The sequence below is a fragment of the Ailuropoda melanoleuca genome, chromosome 11 (genome assembly GCF_002007445.2).
Source record: "Ailuropoda melanoleuca isolate Jingjing chromosome 11, ASM200744v2, whole genome shotgun sequence".
Classification (NCBI taxonomy): domain Eukaryota; kingdom Metazoa; phylum Chordata; class Mammalia; order Carnivora; family Ursidae; genus Ailuropoda; species Ailuropoda melanoleuca.
Window position 1 is genome coordinate 55,903,226 of NC_048228.1, and position 16,729 is coordinate 55,919,954.

General features: G+C 34.5%; 1 protein-coding gene across 3 annotated transcripts; it reads right to left on the bottom strand.

Moving 5' to 3' along the window:
• Positions 1-577: 577 nt before the first annotated feature.
• CSN3 (casein kappa) lies at positions 578-16,388 on the bottom strand. 3 transcript variants are annotated; one of them, XM_034670939.1, is made up of 5 exons: positions 16,364-16,388; positions 14,803-14,835; positions 6,647-6,708; positions 2,237-2,272; positions 578-1,052 (listed from the first exon to the last, which is right to left on the bottom strand). In XM_034670939.1, exons 3-5 carry the CDS (start codon positions 6,701-6,703, stop codon positions 594-596), a joined length of 552 nt encoding a protein of 183 aa, XP_034526830.1. In that variant the 5' UTR covers positions 6,704-6,708; positions 14,803-14,835; positions 16,364-16,388; the 3' UTR covers positions 578-593. The 3 variants fall into 3 exon arrangements, with proteins under 3 accessions (XP_034526830.1, XP_019655515.1, XP_019655516.1); XM_019799956.1 differs by lacking the exon at positions 16,364-16,388 and adding an exon at positions 16,254-16,336; XM_019799957.1 differs by lacking the exons at positions 14,803-14,835; positions 16,364-16,388 and adding an exon at positions 16,254-16,336.
• Between the last annotated feature and the right edge of the window lie 341 nt (positions 16,389-16,729).

Genomic DNA, 16,729 nt, shown 5'->3' on the forward strand with positions numbered 1-16,729 from the left:
AATTACAATTCTTGCATGGGTTCATCTTAGAATATAAGAAATTTTGAGTGTTTGAACTTCATGGATCCTTTCAGAAATCATGTCTGGAATAAAGAAATGCATGGGAAATGTATTTCCTTTTGCTTGATTCAGGGCAAAATTAGAGTTCAAGAACGATAGTTAAGTGTTTAAAATACTTAAACTCATATTTTATATAAATATTCTCAGAAAATTTATTTTTGAGATAAGAAAAATCACAAGTTTAACATAGTATTTCACTCTACCATCTGTGTGTATGAATAGGAATGAAATAAAACTATGAGTGTTCCAATTGTTGAAATAAGGTTTGATAATATCATCTCCAATTTTTCTGCATTTTGTAAAATAAGATATTTCATTTCTTATTGGAACAGACTCTAGTATATCAATGCCATGGCACCATCAAATTAAAATTATAATGAACCCGTTTTGCCTGCTCCTATAACAGGCTTATCTATTATATTAGTTTAGGTATTATGATTGTACCAAGAAATCCATGAATCTTATCTGTACTATTTATTTTTGTCTTTTGCTCATTTACCTGTGTTGTCTTCTTTGATGTTTCCTCAGAGTTTTTAAACCACAGGTGAAGTTACTGGAACTGCGGTAGCCTCAGGTGTGCTTGAGATAGTGAATTCTGAGGAAGCATCTGAAGTGACTACAGTGTTCAGTGGTTCAGTGGCAGGAATAAATGTAGGCTCAGCAGTAGCAACGGTATTGATGGTAGGGATGCCTGTCTTATCCTGAATTTTCTTTGGGGGAATGGCAATAAATGATGGATGTATGTGCGGGCGATGCACCACGGTGGGTAGGTAGGCATTTGGCAGGACTTGCCATTGAGGAATTTGGGCATATGGCCTAACTGCAACTGGTTTTGCATAATATGGATAAGGCACATATTGATGATTAATTGGTACAGCTGGTCTATGTGCGTAGTAAGCGGGTTCATAGCGAGGATAGTTATTTAGCACATAATGAAATGGGATGTACTTGGCAGTTTTCTGATTGGACAGTCTTTCATCATTCTCACAGCACTGTAAAAAGAATACGTTATGCAGATGGTATTATTGTAGGCTAGAATGTAGAGATATTTTAAATCAGAACTTTTTGAAGTATATATTTTAGTGTTTGACATTGAATAACTACAATATTGGAAGTAGTGAGCTCAGCAACCATATTCTTTTATAAGATACAGACTTGTACACTTCCCTTCTACTTTTGATTTTCAACAAATATTAAAAATAATGTTAGTTTCAAACAAATTAGATGAGGTAACCCATAATGTAAAACCACGTTGCCTAGGTCTTGGCATATATGAAAAGTGCTCAGTAAATGTGGGGCATTATAATAAGTACAATAGCTAGAAAAATCTCATACAGAGCTTTGACGCACTGTGCACAAACATAGCACACACACACACAGGAATATATGTGCATAAACATATTTTCATATGTGTGTGTATATGTATTCTTAGCACAAATTTGTTAATGTTTATAAATTTTATTTATCTAGAGTCTAGGTTGAGGGCACATTTATTTTTTTTTCCCAAACTAATTATAGCAGAATACTAAAATAATGTGATGTGGGAGGATTCCTGGATTTATACTTTGGATTCTTTTCAGCTTCATTTTATTCATTAAAGATCAGTTAGGGAATTTTCCATTTTTATTTGTCTCTGTTGGTTATGTGCATTTATAAAAATATGTCATTAGACCTTTCCATATCAGTAAAACAAGTCAACAAAATTACACTGCAAAGCAAGTATTTCTCATGAAAGGAGACATATTTAAATGTGTTCATTCAAACATATTTGGGGAACAAAAAAAGGAAGTCAATGCAAATGTATGAGAAATATTCAAAGATGGGTCAGAGAGTGATCTTTCCCTAAGTCTTCAGTCAGGGGAGATATTAAACCTTACATTTGTTTTCCTTTATTCCCAATATTAAACTCTGAGACAGTTTTCTCATGCTGCAAAAATACAGAAAAACCAAAACACATGACTTGGGTTATGAAAAGAATCCAAGATTTTCAGATGAATATTGAGGTTGATTCGTATGATTAGTTGCTAAAGTGGTATTTTTTTCAAAGATTATTAGATTATTTTATGGGGTTTATTTATTAATTTTTAGACAGAAGGCATTTAATTATCATTGAACTTTGCATAATATTATACTTCAGAGTTCATGTTTCTACTAGAAATAATTAAAATAAACTTACAGTTGGTTGTTCCTGATTTTGCACCTCTGCACCCTGCTGAGGTTCACAGAAATAAGAAATAAGTTAAAAAATGGATTGGGCAGAGTCCAGATTTTTTGTGTGTTTTTAAAAATCTGTTGTACTAAAGACAAAATACGGTTTCTTTGCTTTTATTTTAATATTGTAAAATATTGTAAAGCATTCTCCATGGTTATTTAATATATAAAGCCTGTGGTGAACCACTCAAGAAGTGACAGCAATAAACTAATTAAAATCTTTAAAATCACCACTGGGGAGAAGAAGAATTTAAGGTTGAATATAATATGATCATCGGACTCTTATGCCAACAAGTATACATAATATTTGCTTAAATGAAAAATATGAATAACCTATATTCAGTTTGTATTGAATGTACATCAATTAGGTTTTGGGGGGGGTTGTTTGTTTTTTGAATGTACATTGTTAAAAATAAGAGAAGCATTGAGTATATTTTTTTCCTGCTCTCCTAAGATGATATGTGAGGTTTATCTAGATTGAAAAAAAATTGTTTTTCACATAACATTAGTATATAAGTAATATATACTATACATACAATAAATAATATACATAAATATACATAAAATACATAAATACTATAGATTCATAAGTAATGTACATAAATAATAGGTTTTTTAAAAATCAACTTTCATTTGTTTTTACAATACTTTTCTTCTGGATTGCAACATGTATAGGGAATCAGGAGTGAGAAAACAATTTCCGTAAGCATACTTATAGAGCTTTAAAAACTCAAAAAGGTTTTATAAACTTTTGAGATGAGGTCATAATGATGTGGGAAACAAAAGCCAAAAAAAATTATTAAATTTCCTTACTACTTACAGCCCATTGACAAGTCCTTGAAACAGCAGAATGACATTCTTCTAGGGACTCAATGCCTTAATGTTGACACTTTGCTAAGGGCAAAAGGCATCTTAACCTGACCCCCAAGATCCTGTAAGTCTACTTTAATATATAAAAATTCTTTTGGAAACTTCCTTTATTTTTACCTGCAAAGTTACATGTTGGCAATCATCCCCCTAGCATATGACCCACTGATATACATATGAAAGGTCCCATGACTAAGGTTTTATTAGATGGTAATAAATGACCTTTCCCAACAATAGCTAGCCCCCTCAAGGTCCTGGAAACCTTGCTTCCAAAATTCCTTAGATACTTAGGCTATCCCTTACCCCCTCCCAACTTGAAAGTATATAATGGGCCACTCCTCATGACCCCAGTGCAGCTCTTTCTGCCCACAGGTCCTGTCCCTGTGCTTCAATAAAACCATCTTTTTGCACCAAAGACATCTCAAGAATTCTTTTTTGGCTGTCAGCTTCAAACCCTAATGTCTTTACTACATCAATAACATTAAATACGTGATAGATCTAGTTTAGGACTTTTACACATACCCTTTGGGTATAAAAAGACTCTAGAAACCTTTTGGAAGATGTAGGTACAGAAAATCAGAAATTTGATAAAATAATAAAATTCAGGGTATGTTGAGATAGAGATTTCTTTGCTCTAAATGTATTATATTACTATTTTTAAATTTAAAAAGTAATAGAAATATTCTAGAAAGTTTGCCCACACTCAAAAATTCTGAATCTGGACATCTTCATATAATGTCAATTTGTACATATCTTCTTGGTATATGTTCATTTTAGTACATATCTTGTATCTTGCTTTTTTTCAAGAAGCATGAATCATATTTTTCAATTTATCTCATAGTTTTTATATATGAATATTTATAGTTGAAAGTGAATGATTAATGATTATGTCATGAAATGTTTTTCTTTATTGCTAACCATTAAGCTTCTTTCAAAAAGCTGTTTTATTATAAATAGATAGATGAATAACATCTGTCATATACCAGTGTCCTTTTTAATTGTTTTCATAGATTTATTAAGATAGCTTTTTTTAAAATGTGACTTTTGGGGGGACAAAAATTATTTGCTAGAAATTATCAAATTGCTGTACAGAAAAGTTTTGCCAACTTATAATCCACCAATAGGCTATAAGAGTGGCAACTCATCACATAATTGTAAGTAATAAATATTATCCTGACTATATTTAGAGAGAAGAGATAAATTAACACATAAAAGATACTATCACAAAATATGTATAATTTTGACTACTCATAAGATTGAATGGTAAAATCTATAAACTTTCATTCTTTCTTTTGAGTTATTTGTTCATGTCGCTGGGGCTTGAAGCCTTTGTGAAAATGGGAAGGAGTGTTTGCGAGCTACAGCACTCTCAAATTGAGGTTGCCATAGAGCAGGCAGTTGTGGATCATGTGATATTGCCATTTATAATAAGAAATACATGTTTGATCTTCATTCTAGTTTCTGAGACTGTTTTGCTCCTAAAACCCTTGTAATTTCCTAAGTGATGGGAGTGTGTTGGGGAAGAAGGTATCTTTTATTATGTTAATGAAGTGACATTTGGACCCCACCTAAGGATGGGGGCTTGTTGCCAGAGAAACCAACCACTTCATTTGATGTTTGGGACTTTGAGTCCCACCCTCTGATCCTCCCTGGAAAGGAAAGGGACTGGAGGTTGAATCAGTTGCCAGTGGCTGGTAAGTCATCCCTACGTAATGAAGCCTCCATAAAAGCCCAAAAGTATGAGTTGGAAGAGCTTCTGGGTTGGTGAACACATGGATATTCAGGGAGAGTGACTTTTCTGGAGAGGACATGGGAACTCTGCACCTCTTCCCACATACTTTATTCTATGCATCTCTTCCATCTGACTGTTCCTGCATTATATCCTCTTATGGTAAACTGGTAATCTAGTAAGTAAAACATTTCCTGAGTTCTGTAAGCTACTCCAGCGAATTAACCAAACCCAAGGAGGAGGTTGTGGAAACTTCCCATCTATAGACAGTCTTCAGAACTACAGGTAACAGCCTGGGCTTGCAACTAGTGTCTGAAGTGAGAGGTGGTGTAGGTCTGAACCCTTAACCGGTGGAATTTGATACTATCTCTGGGAAGATAGTGTCAGAATTCAGTTGAATTCTTCAACACTCGTGGTGTCCAAAAATTACTTGGTGTTCCCCCCCACCACATATTGGAATTGTGTCTAGGAACCTAAAATAATAATTTTCTTAATATTTAAATTATAACTCCTGGACCTCAAAGAGAAAACCCAAGTTTGAAATGTGCTGGTGGCCACAATAAAATGGCATTTCAAAGAATAAATAAAATATATGTGAAAGTCATAATAATTCAAATTTTAAAAAAGTTTAACTCTAAGAATTTACCTAATAGAATTACTTAATGGATATTAACTTAAAAGCAAGTCTAAATTTAGTAATAAATGAATTATGAAACAAGGGATAGGGCCTTCCAAAATTTATGATGTAAGAGATGGTCATATAGCATCTTCTGTTTGTCTTCTTGCTCTTAACTGTTGGCAAATAAGTGCCTGGGATCCCTGAATGAACATGAAAATGAAACAGAGCAAAAGCCAAAACAACAATGAAAGCAAGTAAAAAAAAAAATCAACAGAGAGAGGCCAAACCTTTTCTCTTGGTCCAGTAGCTTTAACATACAGCATGTAATTCAAGAAAATACCTGAAAACCATAGAATTGTTTATGGATGCTATCCCTGGGGAGAAATCAGTTGACATTAACTGGAAGAGCATAACAAAAGACACAATGATGTTTGAATGTTAAAGGCAGATGTGTCAAGGTCTTTGATACTGGTGGAAAATCTTTAACCAAGCTCCTAATGTTTTAAGGATTTAGTCCCTAAAGAAAATGGATCTATGTAAGATAGGAATTTAATTAAAGGAATTTCTTATCCTCAACTATGATTTATATATTTATTCTTTAGGAATTATTTTTAGAGCATTTTATAACTTAAAAATATTTCCACTGTTGTTTTTTTCCCCAAAATGTATTTTCTGTATAGTATGAGAATTTTAAGGGTTTTTCTTTTTTCTTTTTTTTTTTTTAAAGATTTTATTTATTTATTTGACAGAGATAGAGACAGCCAGCGAGAGAGGGAACACAAGCAGGGGGAGTGGGAGATGAAGGAGCAGGCTCGCAGCGGAGGAGCCTGACGTGGGGCTCAATCCCATAACACCAGGATCACGCCCTGAGACTAAGGCAGACGCTTAACCGCTGTGCCACCCAGGAGCCCCAAGGGTTTTTCATACATAATAAAGTTTGATTTCTTAATTCCTGAGAGCCAAAAACATTTACAGAAGAACATGACTTTAATTTTGTAATATAAAATAAATAAGAAATAAGTTGCTTTTAAAAATATAGCTAGTATGCAGTTATTTTGTTCTATGAAGTCTAACTGCACTTAGAAATTAGCATAATTAGAACTTTTAAATAAAATTTTCTTAATGTCTTACTACAAATTGATTAGATGAAATTGACTCACCAAAAATGGCAAGGCTAATGCAACGATATTCACAACTAGGAAAAAACTCTTCATCATTGCACCTAAAAATAAAAATTAAAAAAAAATAAATTAATAGGATCTTTTATAATTTAGAAGTAATTTGGAACACTTTTTGTTTGGGTTTTTTTTTGCTGTAAGGGAAAAATAGCTAGATTTATGGGTAGATTTTGCCAATGTGGAAAATCTATTTTATCATAAGCTTTAGAAAAACCAAATTTGAGATTATCAGGGATACAAGGGATACTAGCATCAGTTTTAGGAAGAGAGTTACAACATACACAAATCAGTGTAAGAGGAAAGAAAGTGGAAAATGCCATAAGTGGTTTTCTGCAGATAGGTGTCAGTTAAGAGAATCATCAAATTCTTTGTGTAGGAGATGGCATATAGATGGGATTTGTCCGTGGAGAGATAAATAGGGGCAAAAACTTCCCAAATAGAGGAGAGGAGAGAAAGGAGAGGACAGGAGAGAGAGCAGAGGAGAGAGAAGAGAGGAGAGACAGGAGAGGACAGAAGAGAGAGGAGAGGAGGAAGAGAAGAGGAGAGGGGAGGAGAGAGAGAAGAAAGCCTTGGGGATATCCACGGACATTTTGAACGGAGTAGTGTTTTATTAGAAGTGAAAGATAAAGTTGAAAGTTTAGGGCAGCAAAAGGAGAGGCCTTGAATGCCAGTTGAAAGAGTTGGGCATGGTTTTGTAAATAGCAGAAACAGTTGAGTGGTTTTAGATTGGAGAGCATTGTGATTATACATTCCTTTGGAGGACTGCGTTCTAGCCCAGTCCCTATCTCTGCTTGTTTAACTTTGGCCAAGTAATTTCCCTTGCCTGGACCTTCTCTTTCTAACCTATAAAATGAAAGTTTAACTAAGTGATTTCTAAAATTCTGTAATTCCATGATCGATCTAATGGGATCATGTAAGATGGAGGGAAGGGGGTGGATCTTGAAACTACATTCTTTATAATATACTTCTGTAGTAATCATAAATTATATTATTGATTGTTTTCATAAGAAATATAAATATGACAATTACAGTGGCTTTGAATATATAAAAAAATAAATTAGCCTTATCCTTATGAAGGAATATAGGGTTGTCACACCTGCTTATTTGACTTTTTTAATAAATTACCTTTTTAGAAAGATTCATATAACACTTCAAACTTTTAATATTTAAACGCATATTGTATTTGTGAAGCAAGTACTAACTACATCTTGTTATAGCTCCTGTTATTGCCATACTTGTAATAGACTTGAGTCCTAGAAACAGAGTTTTACAAAAGAGAGTTACAGCCCAGGCGTGGAAAGGGGAAACACATCAAACTCTATTTGCCTCGATTCCCAGGTAATAATGATTAAGAAGGCTGTCTACTAAACTGACTTCAAAACTGTTGATGGGATATCAGTGGATAGAAAAGAATTCATATGGAATCAAATCTGTACAACCGACAGCAAACTCAAATTTCATTGAGAGGGATGGGGTTCCTTATTAATTCTTTACTTGCCAGTTAACTTTTTTATTGAAATATATTTGACATAACACTATAAATTTAAGGTATACAACATGTCTATTTGATACATTTATATATTGTAATATGATTGCCATTGTGGTGATAATACCTCTATCATGTCATAGAGTTACTATTTCTTTTTTGTTATTGGAATGATTAAGATCTAGTCTTAGCAAGTATCATAGACAAAAATATTGTCTTATAATCACCAGATAACTTTTAAAATTATAGACTGAACAATAAATTTCTATAGTAAATAGGACTCCCGTTCAATTCTCACAGAATTATAACACAGACATACAGGCACATGCGCATACACAAAACATTCTGTAAAATGGTAGTAATTCCTTCCTTTTTAGCATAAACAGAAACCAGAGAGAAGACTATATGTTACTTATCGTCTACTTAAACCAATTAGGACTTGAATTTGCCTTCATCACTTGGTAAAATAGAAATAATTTGTGAAATAATAGAACTGTTCACCTTTAATGAAGATGCAAAAGACATGTTTTAAAACAATAGTTATAAGCAAGTAAAATTGTGACCTTTACATAGAATTATATTTGAAATTAAGGGATCAATCTAGATTATTATTACATGTCATTTGCTGAAAAGTTAACCCTCCACATTTGTCTGTAGAAATAGATTCTTTGTCTTAAATACCTTTTTTTATTTTTTAATTATTTTTTTAGTGTCTATGATTTTTTAAAAGTTTTTATTTAAATTCCACTTAACATACAGTGTAATATTAGTTTCAGGTGTACAATATTTTGACCCAACACTTCTATACAATAGCCCATGCTCATCGCAAGTGCTCTTGTTAAACCCCATCACCTATTTCACTGATCCCCCCACCTACCTCCCCTCTGGTGACCATCAGTTTGTTCTCCGTAGTTAAGGGTCTGTTTCTTGGTTTGCCTCTCTACCTTATCTTTAGAATTTACATTGTCTTTAACAGTTTAGCAGTATCAAAACTTGACCTTTACCCGAAAGTGAAGTTTAAAGTAAATTTGGTCATAACATCATTCAGAATCTAAGGTTTAGGTTAGAAACTAATGTCAAAATCAAGTAAGACATATTCAAGGTTAACAATATAAGAGGAAGAAATTGTGCTTCTAAAATAACTTTGGTGGTATTATTACTAAGTATTGTGAAAAGAAGTCATTCTGTCTGGGTGTTTCAATATGATTACCTTTCCTTGTGCCTGTCAGGTCTTGCTTGGCAGTAGGTTGAGTTGGCCTCTCAGTTGTAGGGAAGACCCAGGGTAAAAAACCGAAGACTTATTAAAGGGTATTTGTGCCTTGCATCATGTGATTTATTTTCCTCTTACATTTCACGGAATAGGAAGATGACAAAAAAGAAAGATATGATGACAGCAGGGTCATCTTTGGGTCAATCATAGTTAATGAAATGCAGAGGGGGAAATAGAGTTGTGGTTCGTAAAGCTTGAAAAGAGACTACTCACACTTTTTAAAGAATGAATTTTTATGTTTCTTAAAGAGATACAGAAGAGTTCTAAAAAATTAATTGAATTCTTAATTAACTAATCCTACCTATTTGAATTTAAAGCTGTTGTGAAAATGAAAAGTAGCTAACCACAACACTCTCATATTTTAAAGATTTCTTCATTTAAGAACCTGGATACCAGGTGATACTACATATATTATGAGCTCTATTTGGTCTTTACGGAATTACATCTATATTGATTTCTAAAAATTAGAAAAATGACCATTTCTTATACACCCAAGAACAGTTTCTTACAAGTCAAATCTACATGTGAAATATTTTAATCAATTTAACATAGCCATTTGCATTTGAGCTGCTGTCAAGTTTTCAGTCAACTCATGGTGTAAGCATTCAACACATATTTATTCCTTGATTAAGCTCTTATGAACCAAATTTTATTTTAGATTTTCAGATTTTAGTAACGTAGGTAACTCTCTGCATATACAAAATTAAATTACTGAGTTGCGGATAATTGTTCTATTTCAGGGATAGCTCATTCTAAAATATATAGTAAGTGTCATAAAACCACCAATATGGGGGATATTTTGGCAAAATACAGCTAACCAAATGATTTGCCTAGCTAATTAAAAAAAGGGTATTTTCTTTTGTTTGCATTTCTCTGGGGGAAAAATGTTAATGGTGCTGTGAGGTCTTGGCAAGACGGAAGTATTTACAGGAATCAATGTAAGACTGCCAGAATACAAGAAATAATACCGGCATTGTAGCTCTGCATATATTCTTGCCTTTTTATTAGAACTATTTCATGTCTTAGAATGTTAGGAACAGTATTCAGAATCATTGAATGGGTGCTTATTGGGTTTGTACAGAGTGAGTTGAGATTTTTCTATTTCTCAGAATAGTTGGCTTCTGCTGTTTGAAGAAAGATGGCAGAGATTCAAAACTGCTAAAACAAGCTGCTAGAATAATAAAACCAGCCATTCTATATGAACTATTTAATGATACCTTTTTTCTTTGGTTGTCAAGGTCAAGTGATAGAAGATTACGGACTGGTCAATCTCCAAATCATGAAGGCGTTCCTTTCTACGTGGTAATTTCTCAGTCATTGATTTAGAGCCATAGAATGATACTGATTTTCAGTTGAGTCTTTATTTAATTCACAATTACCAGTACTTTATCTATTTAAATTATTATTATTGTTGTTGTTATTCACAAGTATCAGAGGGTGAGAACGCCTTTAATAACATTGTTCTAGTGGGAAAATGTTTTTCAGTAATTGTATTTCACTGGAGAATGCTAGAAATCCTTACCCATACCAAGAGAAAACCATTTCTACAGTGGGGTCACCCATCCACCTGAAACACTAATCTGACCTTTTTGAAAAACTGGATATTATTTGTTGAGCACTTATATTAGCTCAAGTACTGTTCCAGGCATTAGGGATAAATTAGTAACCAATGCAGGCAAGATCCTTGCCCTTGTGAAGCTCATAGTCTAGCATTTACTTGAGTACTAGTGACACTGAATATTCCCCATATATATATATAGACCTAAGGCAGTCTAGGAGAGCCAAAGAATTTTGAAAGACTGATGCAGATGAACTAAGTGAACTGTGCGTTGGGGCTATTCACATACTCTGGTGTTTTCCAAAGAAAAACAAAAGGAAGATCAGAGCTCCAATGATGTGAAATCTCTCAGGGAGTTGGGATAGTGGTAAACAAGGTCTTAAACCTTAAGAGTGTTTGCAGTTTGAAACTAGCCTTGACCTAGTCATATATTTAATTCAGGGGTCATCGTATACTCCTAAAACATTCCTGGAGAGTGGGAAGAGGACGCTATGGCTTCTTTTTGTTTAGGTCCTGAATCAGTGTCTATTTATATAACTACATAGTGGAGCTGAGTAAGAGGGGATTGTGGGTTTGTAAGTTCATATTTCAAGGACTGTGAAATAATCATTTTGTGATAAGTAAAATGGTGATTATTAACACCTATGCATTCTTTTATCCTTAAAAACTTTTTGTTCTGTTAGCATTTTTCACATCTGATATGTACTTTATCTCTCTTTTCTTTCGGTGGTATTCACAGCATGTGGTTTTATTTTTTTCTGTCTCATTTTATTTCTCAGCTCCTTCATTAGTACCAGGCTGATGGCAATACTCTATCATGTGCTTGAACTGTAACAGTGTTTGTGACAGTAGTTGCAATGTCAATAGCAATAAACTTTCCAAATGATTAATTCTTAAGGCATCAGAAAATTAATATTTTAATGCAGAAATTTGTATGTTTGGAAACCTTTGCTATATGTGAAAATTCTGGGAAAGTAGTGTAAAATGCTCTTAAAATTTTTCAACACCAGCAAAATGGAATATTGCAGTTTTGCTCTCCCAAAGACAATGCATTTAAATAAACAGTACACACACACAGTTCTTATTATAAACAAGGCATTTCAAAGAAGGTAGTAGACAGTCACAGTCTCTGCTTGCAGAGAGCATGTACAAAGATAATGCTTTCTGTTGGACATAGGTAGGGAGACCCTTCTGAGGCTCTGAGAAGACATTTACTATCATCTGGAGCCCAGAATGAGTGTTGTTATGACTTCAGCATTAGTGCACATATAAATTTATGCCTTAGTAACTTTTAGAATCCCAGAGTTTCTGGGTTCACTGTAATAACACAGATTAAAAAATAAAAGGTAATCAAGAAAGCTTTCAATTCTGTAAAGCATTATATATCCAATATGATCCTAGGACTCTCTGTAACTCTGTGCTTTATTTACTCTAATAGGTCTTTTATTCCTCTCATACCATTCAAAATATATAGTCAGGTCAACTATGACCTCTGTGTAGCCAAATCCAGTGCAAATGTTTAGATCCTTCTCTTAATCAATCTCTGGAGCCTTTGGCATGGTGATTGATCTTTCTGACTTGTATGATTGATTGATTTTTACCTCCCAAATTATTGGCTGCTTTTAATTTCTCTTTTGGCTCCTCTTAGGTTTCTCAAATTCTAATATTGGGAAAACTTTCACGGTTTCTTCCAGAGTTTACTACATTTCTACCATTTTTCCCTCTCCTTAGTATCATTATAGTTGACCTACTCATTCCTATAGCTTGAAATATGATATGCATTCTCTTAACTCCATTGAACTACAGATTCAGGTATCCAGCAGGTGCTTAAACATTTCCATTTGCATGTGAAATGGACATCCCACATTTATCATGAACAAAACAGTATTTTATTTCCAAACACATCCTTTTTCTCAATCAAGTCCTCTACTAGTTTTTTCCTTTTTAGTAAATGACACCATGTTACTCTCTGTGGCTGAGGACAAAATCCTATGAGTCATCTTTTGTCCCCTCCAGAACTCAGTGTTGCCAGACATGTTGCCATCTGCTGCTCTGCTTGAACTCAGGGCAGAGGAAGGGTGGCAGCCACCTCCCGGGAGTCCATGCTGCCCACGGGCTCAGGGCAGGGAGCCTGAGAATTAAAGGGGTCCTGGCCCCTGACTCTCAGAGTGGGCTGGAGAATCTCTGGGCCCCTCCTCAGCCTACTCCTCTGTTTCCCTCTGCAAGATGGGGGACAGAGGCCTGAGGCCAAGGAGGGATTCTGTCATCCCCTGCATGTGTCCCTACCTCACTGGTCCCATTTTTTTATGTAAAAAAAATAAAAGGAGCTACTTTGGAAAAAAAAAAGAATTATAAACCCTATTTTAACAATATATCTGGAATCTGCCAGCACTTTCTAGTCTTACCGTTATTGCCCTAATCAGTCCCAGCTACTGACATCTCACACTTGACCATCTCAGTTCTGGTCTCCCTACTTTTGTCACCTTACAAACATTCTTCACGCAGTTATAAAAATGTTATTGTTTGAACATATACCTGGTAGGATTATTCTCCTCCTTAAAGTCATTCAGTGGCTTCCTCTAGCAGTTAGGATAAATTCCAAGCATTTTATCGGTGCCTATTAGTTTCCTTATGACTTCTTGTGTCTCTGTCCCTCCTAAGTTATCTTCTATTTCTTTTTCTCTCTCTGTGTCAGCCTCAATAACTTTTCTCTTCATAGAAAGTGCCATACTCTTTCCCAAATTAGGAACTTTTTACTTGTGCTCATAGTCTCTGAAATTTACCCTAGTTCTTCTTAAATAATGTCTCCTTTATATTATTTAAGTTTCAGCTCAAACGTCTTCTCAGAGATGTTTCTTGGCACATTTTCTAAATAGTCGTTTCCTTCCCTTCATTGCTCTATTATTTTATCTTCTTATTTTTTTCATAATATATTACCACATGAGATTATTTTCAAATTTATATATGTTCATTTACTATTCTCTGTCTTCTTTCACTAAAACCTAAGTTCCCCACTGCATAGCATTGTGTCTGGCACATTTTAGACACTCAAATATTTGTTGCACAAATTATTAATTATCTGGATATTTGTTTAAGTTGCAAATCTTTATGTCATCACACACTACTGAGTCAGGGTTTTTAGAGGGGAAGTGTCCCTGGAAATCTGCATAGGAAATAAGCAACTAAATAGCTTTTTATACACTTGAAAGTTGGAATTTACTACTTTCTTCTTGATGATATCAGAACCTGGTCACGAAGAACTCCAGATGTAGGCAGGCGTATTATCTGTTTTTCCTGGAATTCTCATTTACTTCACTGAAGAGCCAGTGTATGTGGATAAGAGATGGATTTTCTGGGATTCATTTTCCTGAGAGCATTAGAACTGACTTCCCCCTGATTGTGGAGCTGAGCTCTCGCTGGACTCTCACTTGGAGTGATTGCTGCTAGAGATCAGTGTGCCCCCTGGTTGTATTTCATTGCTCTACTAAAGTCTTGGATAGTTGAGAGAAATTAGATGGATTCTTAAGCTGTTGGAGGGAGGAACCCTTTAACTGCCAGTACCTCACTTTTCACCTTGTTCTGTTGCTGCTAATTTCTTTCAACTCCTTGGTTTGACAGAACCTCAGCCAGAAGTTTAACCAAAAGAATAACTCTGCAGCAGTATTACTGAATTCACATAGAATTCTGGAGAAAAACTACCTCCTGGATGTCTTAGCCATTTACTAAGGAAATAACTCATCAGGTGATATTTGTTCTCTATATCCATATGAAAAATTAGCAGAAATGTTATGTATTGAACAAGAATATAATAAAATGTTTATTACCTTCTCTTTTGTTTCTCAGGTCAAAGGGTATTCCTAAGGTTAAGAGAAATTTATATTAATTTTTTATACATTAGAAACAGGTTCTAAATTTTATTCCCATTTTTTATTCTCTTTTACTTTGCCCAATAAGACCAAATGTCATTAAAAATACTAATTTGACTGGGGCCTGGGTGGCTCTGTTGTTGGTTCACCATCTGACTCTTGATTTCAGGGTCATGATCTCAGGGTCCTAGGATCAAGCATCGGGTTCTGTGCTCACTGGGGAGTCTGCTTGAGATTCTCTCTCATCCTCTCCCTTTGTCCCTCCCTGTGCACACATGCATGTACTCTCTAAAATAAATGAATAAATAAAATCTTTAAAAAAATACTAATCTGAGTATAGAGTTTATCTAGACATCTGTTGAACATTTAATTTGTGCTTATTTACTTGTCAATTACTTTTTATCCATTAAGGTTCAGATCAAAGTCATCTGTAGGACCTTTCCTAATTTGTGTGGGCAGAGCTAGTTTCCCTTCTGCTTTAAAAACAAACAACTCCCCCTGCAAAAAAAATCCCAAAAACCAAAAAACAAAACAACTCTGTGAATACTTTATTAGAGCGCTTATTATATTTATTGTAATTGTATACATGTTAATCTCTTTAAGATCCTTAAAGGTGAAAAAAAAATCCTTTTGTCCAAATCCCTAGCATTTAGCACAATGATTGACACAAAATGAATATTTAGATTTTAGTGACTGAATGAAATCTGAAAGATTATATGCAAAAATGTGAGTCTTCTCCTCAAGGAACTAACAGAATAGTGAAGATGAATTTAGCCTTTTGTTTACTTTTCCATAAAGCCTTTTTCAATAATTAGCATATAAACTCCATGTGAATGTGGTACTTAGTGTCTCTATAGCTGATTACATTTTAAAATAACATAGTGTGTTCAGGGGCACACTAATTTTATCAACTGTTTTAGGTGAGATGGGGATCATTCTATGGTCAGTTTAGTTTGGGAAGCATAGTTAAGTAAATGATGTTTTAAAGAATACTTCAAGAAACACACTTTGGGAGACAGTGTTCTTGTGGATCCTATCCCCATAAACGAACATTAGATTACAAAAGAAAATGGAGGTTTGACTGACACTCTGATTGAAAAAGTCCCTCCCTAGTCACAGTACTCAAAAGTGTCAGGACCAGGAATGGTGTTGCCCACACCCACTGGGGAATAACTGATCAACTTTAATAGAATGTATTTGTTTCACAAATGTAGTATTTAAAAGTAAATGACAGTTTCTTCTCCCCCCACCCCAGGAAATTACAATGATATAATGAGATGAATAAAATCTGAGAGTTAAGGACATATATCAAAGACTTAAGCAAACAAAATGGAGGAAACACAGTAAATTAGAGAGTTGTCCTTGCCAAACTTTGCCTTTGTCCCCTCTTCAGGGCTTTGATTTCCTACCTTCATTTTCCTCCATCTTGGTTTCCCTTGACTGCCTTTCCTCAGTATTGCAGTGGCCTCCAATCTGTCAGCTGTAAGGTTGGGAAATAATCATTATAAAATTCATTTACCAAATTCTTTTGAGGACAGTTTGTTCCTCTTGCTCTCCCTCCCACAGTTTTAACTGGGATCACTGACTGTAGTACCAAAGAATGAATATTTAATGTTTGAGGAACTTCTGATCCCTGAAAATGACCAAGGGAGACAGTAGTTTCTCTATTCAAGTTATGCCAAGAGACTCATTAGGCTGGCCTTGATTTGTAGCCAACTTAGGGGTTCATGGCAGAGTTTCCCTCACTGATGATAGGGGTGTTAGCTATGAACAATTTTAACTTGGAGTAGAGAAATATAATCTTTGTTCAAAGAGAATTTTTCTCATTTCCTGACCTGTGGGACAAAGGTTGCCATTGTGACACAATAAAAGGCTCATTGTGCAA

Excerpts from the sequence above, each read along its gene's own strand:
- CSN3 (XM_019799956.1), bottom strand. Across the intron at positions 6,709-14,802 it reads CCTGAGAAACAAAAGAGAAG|GTGCAATGATGAAGAGTTTT; the intron begins GTAATAAACATT and ends TTTTATTTTTAG. Across the intron at positions 1,053-2,236 it reads AAAATCAGGAACAACCAACT|TGCTGTGAGAATGATGAAAG; the intron begins GTAAGTTTATTT and ends TTCTTTTTACAG.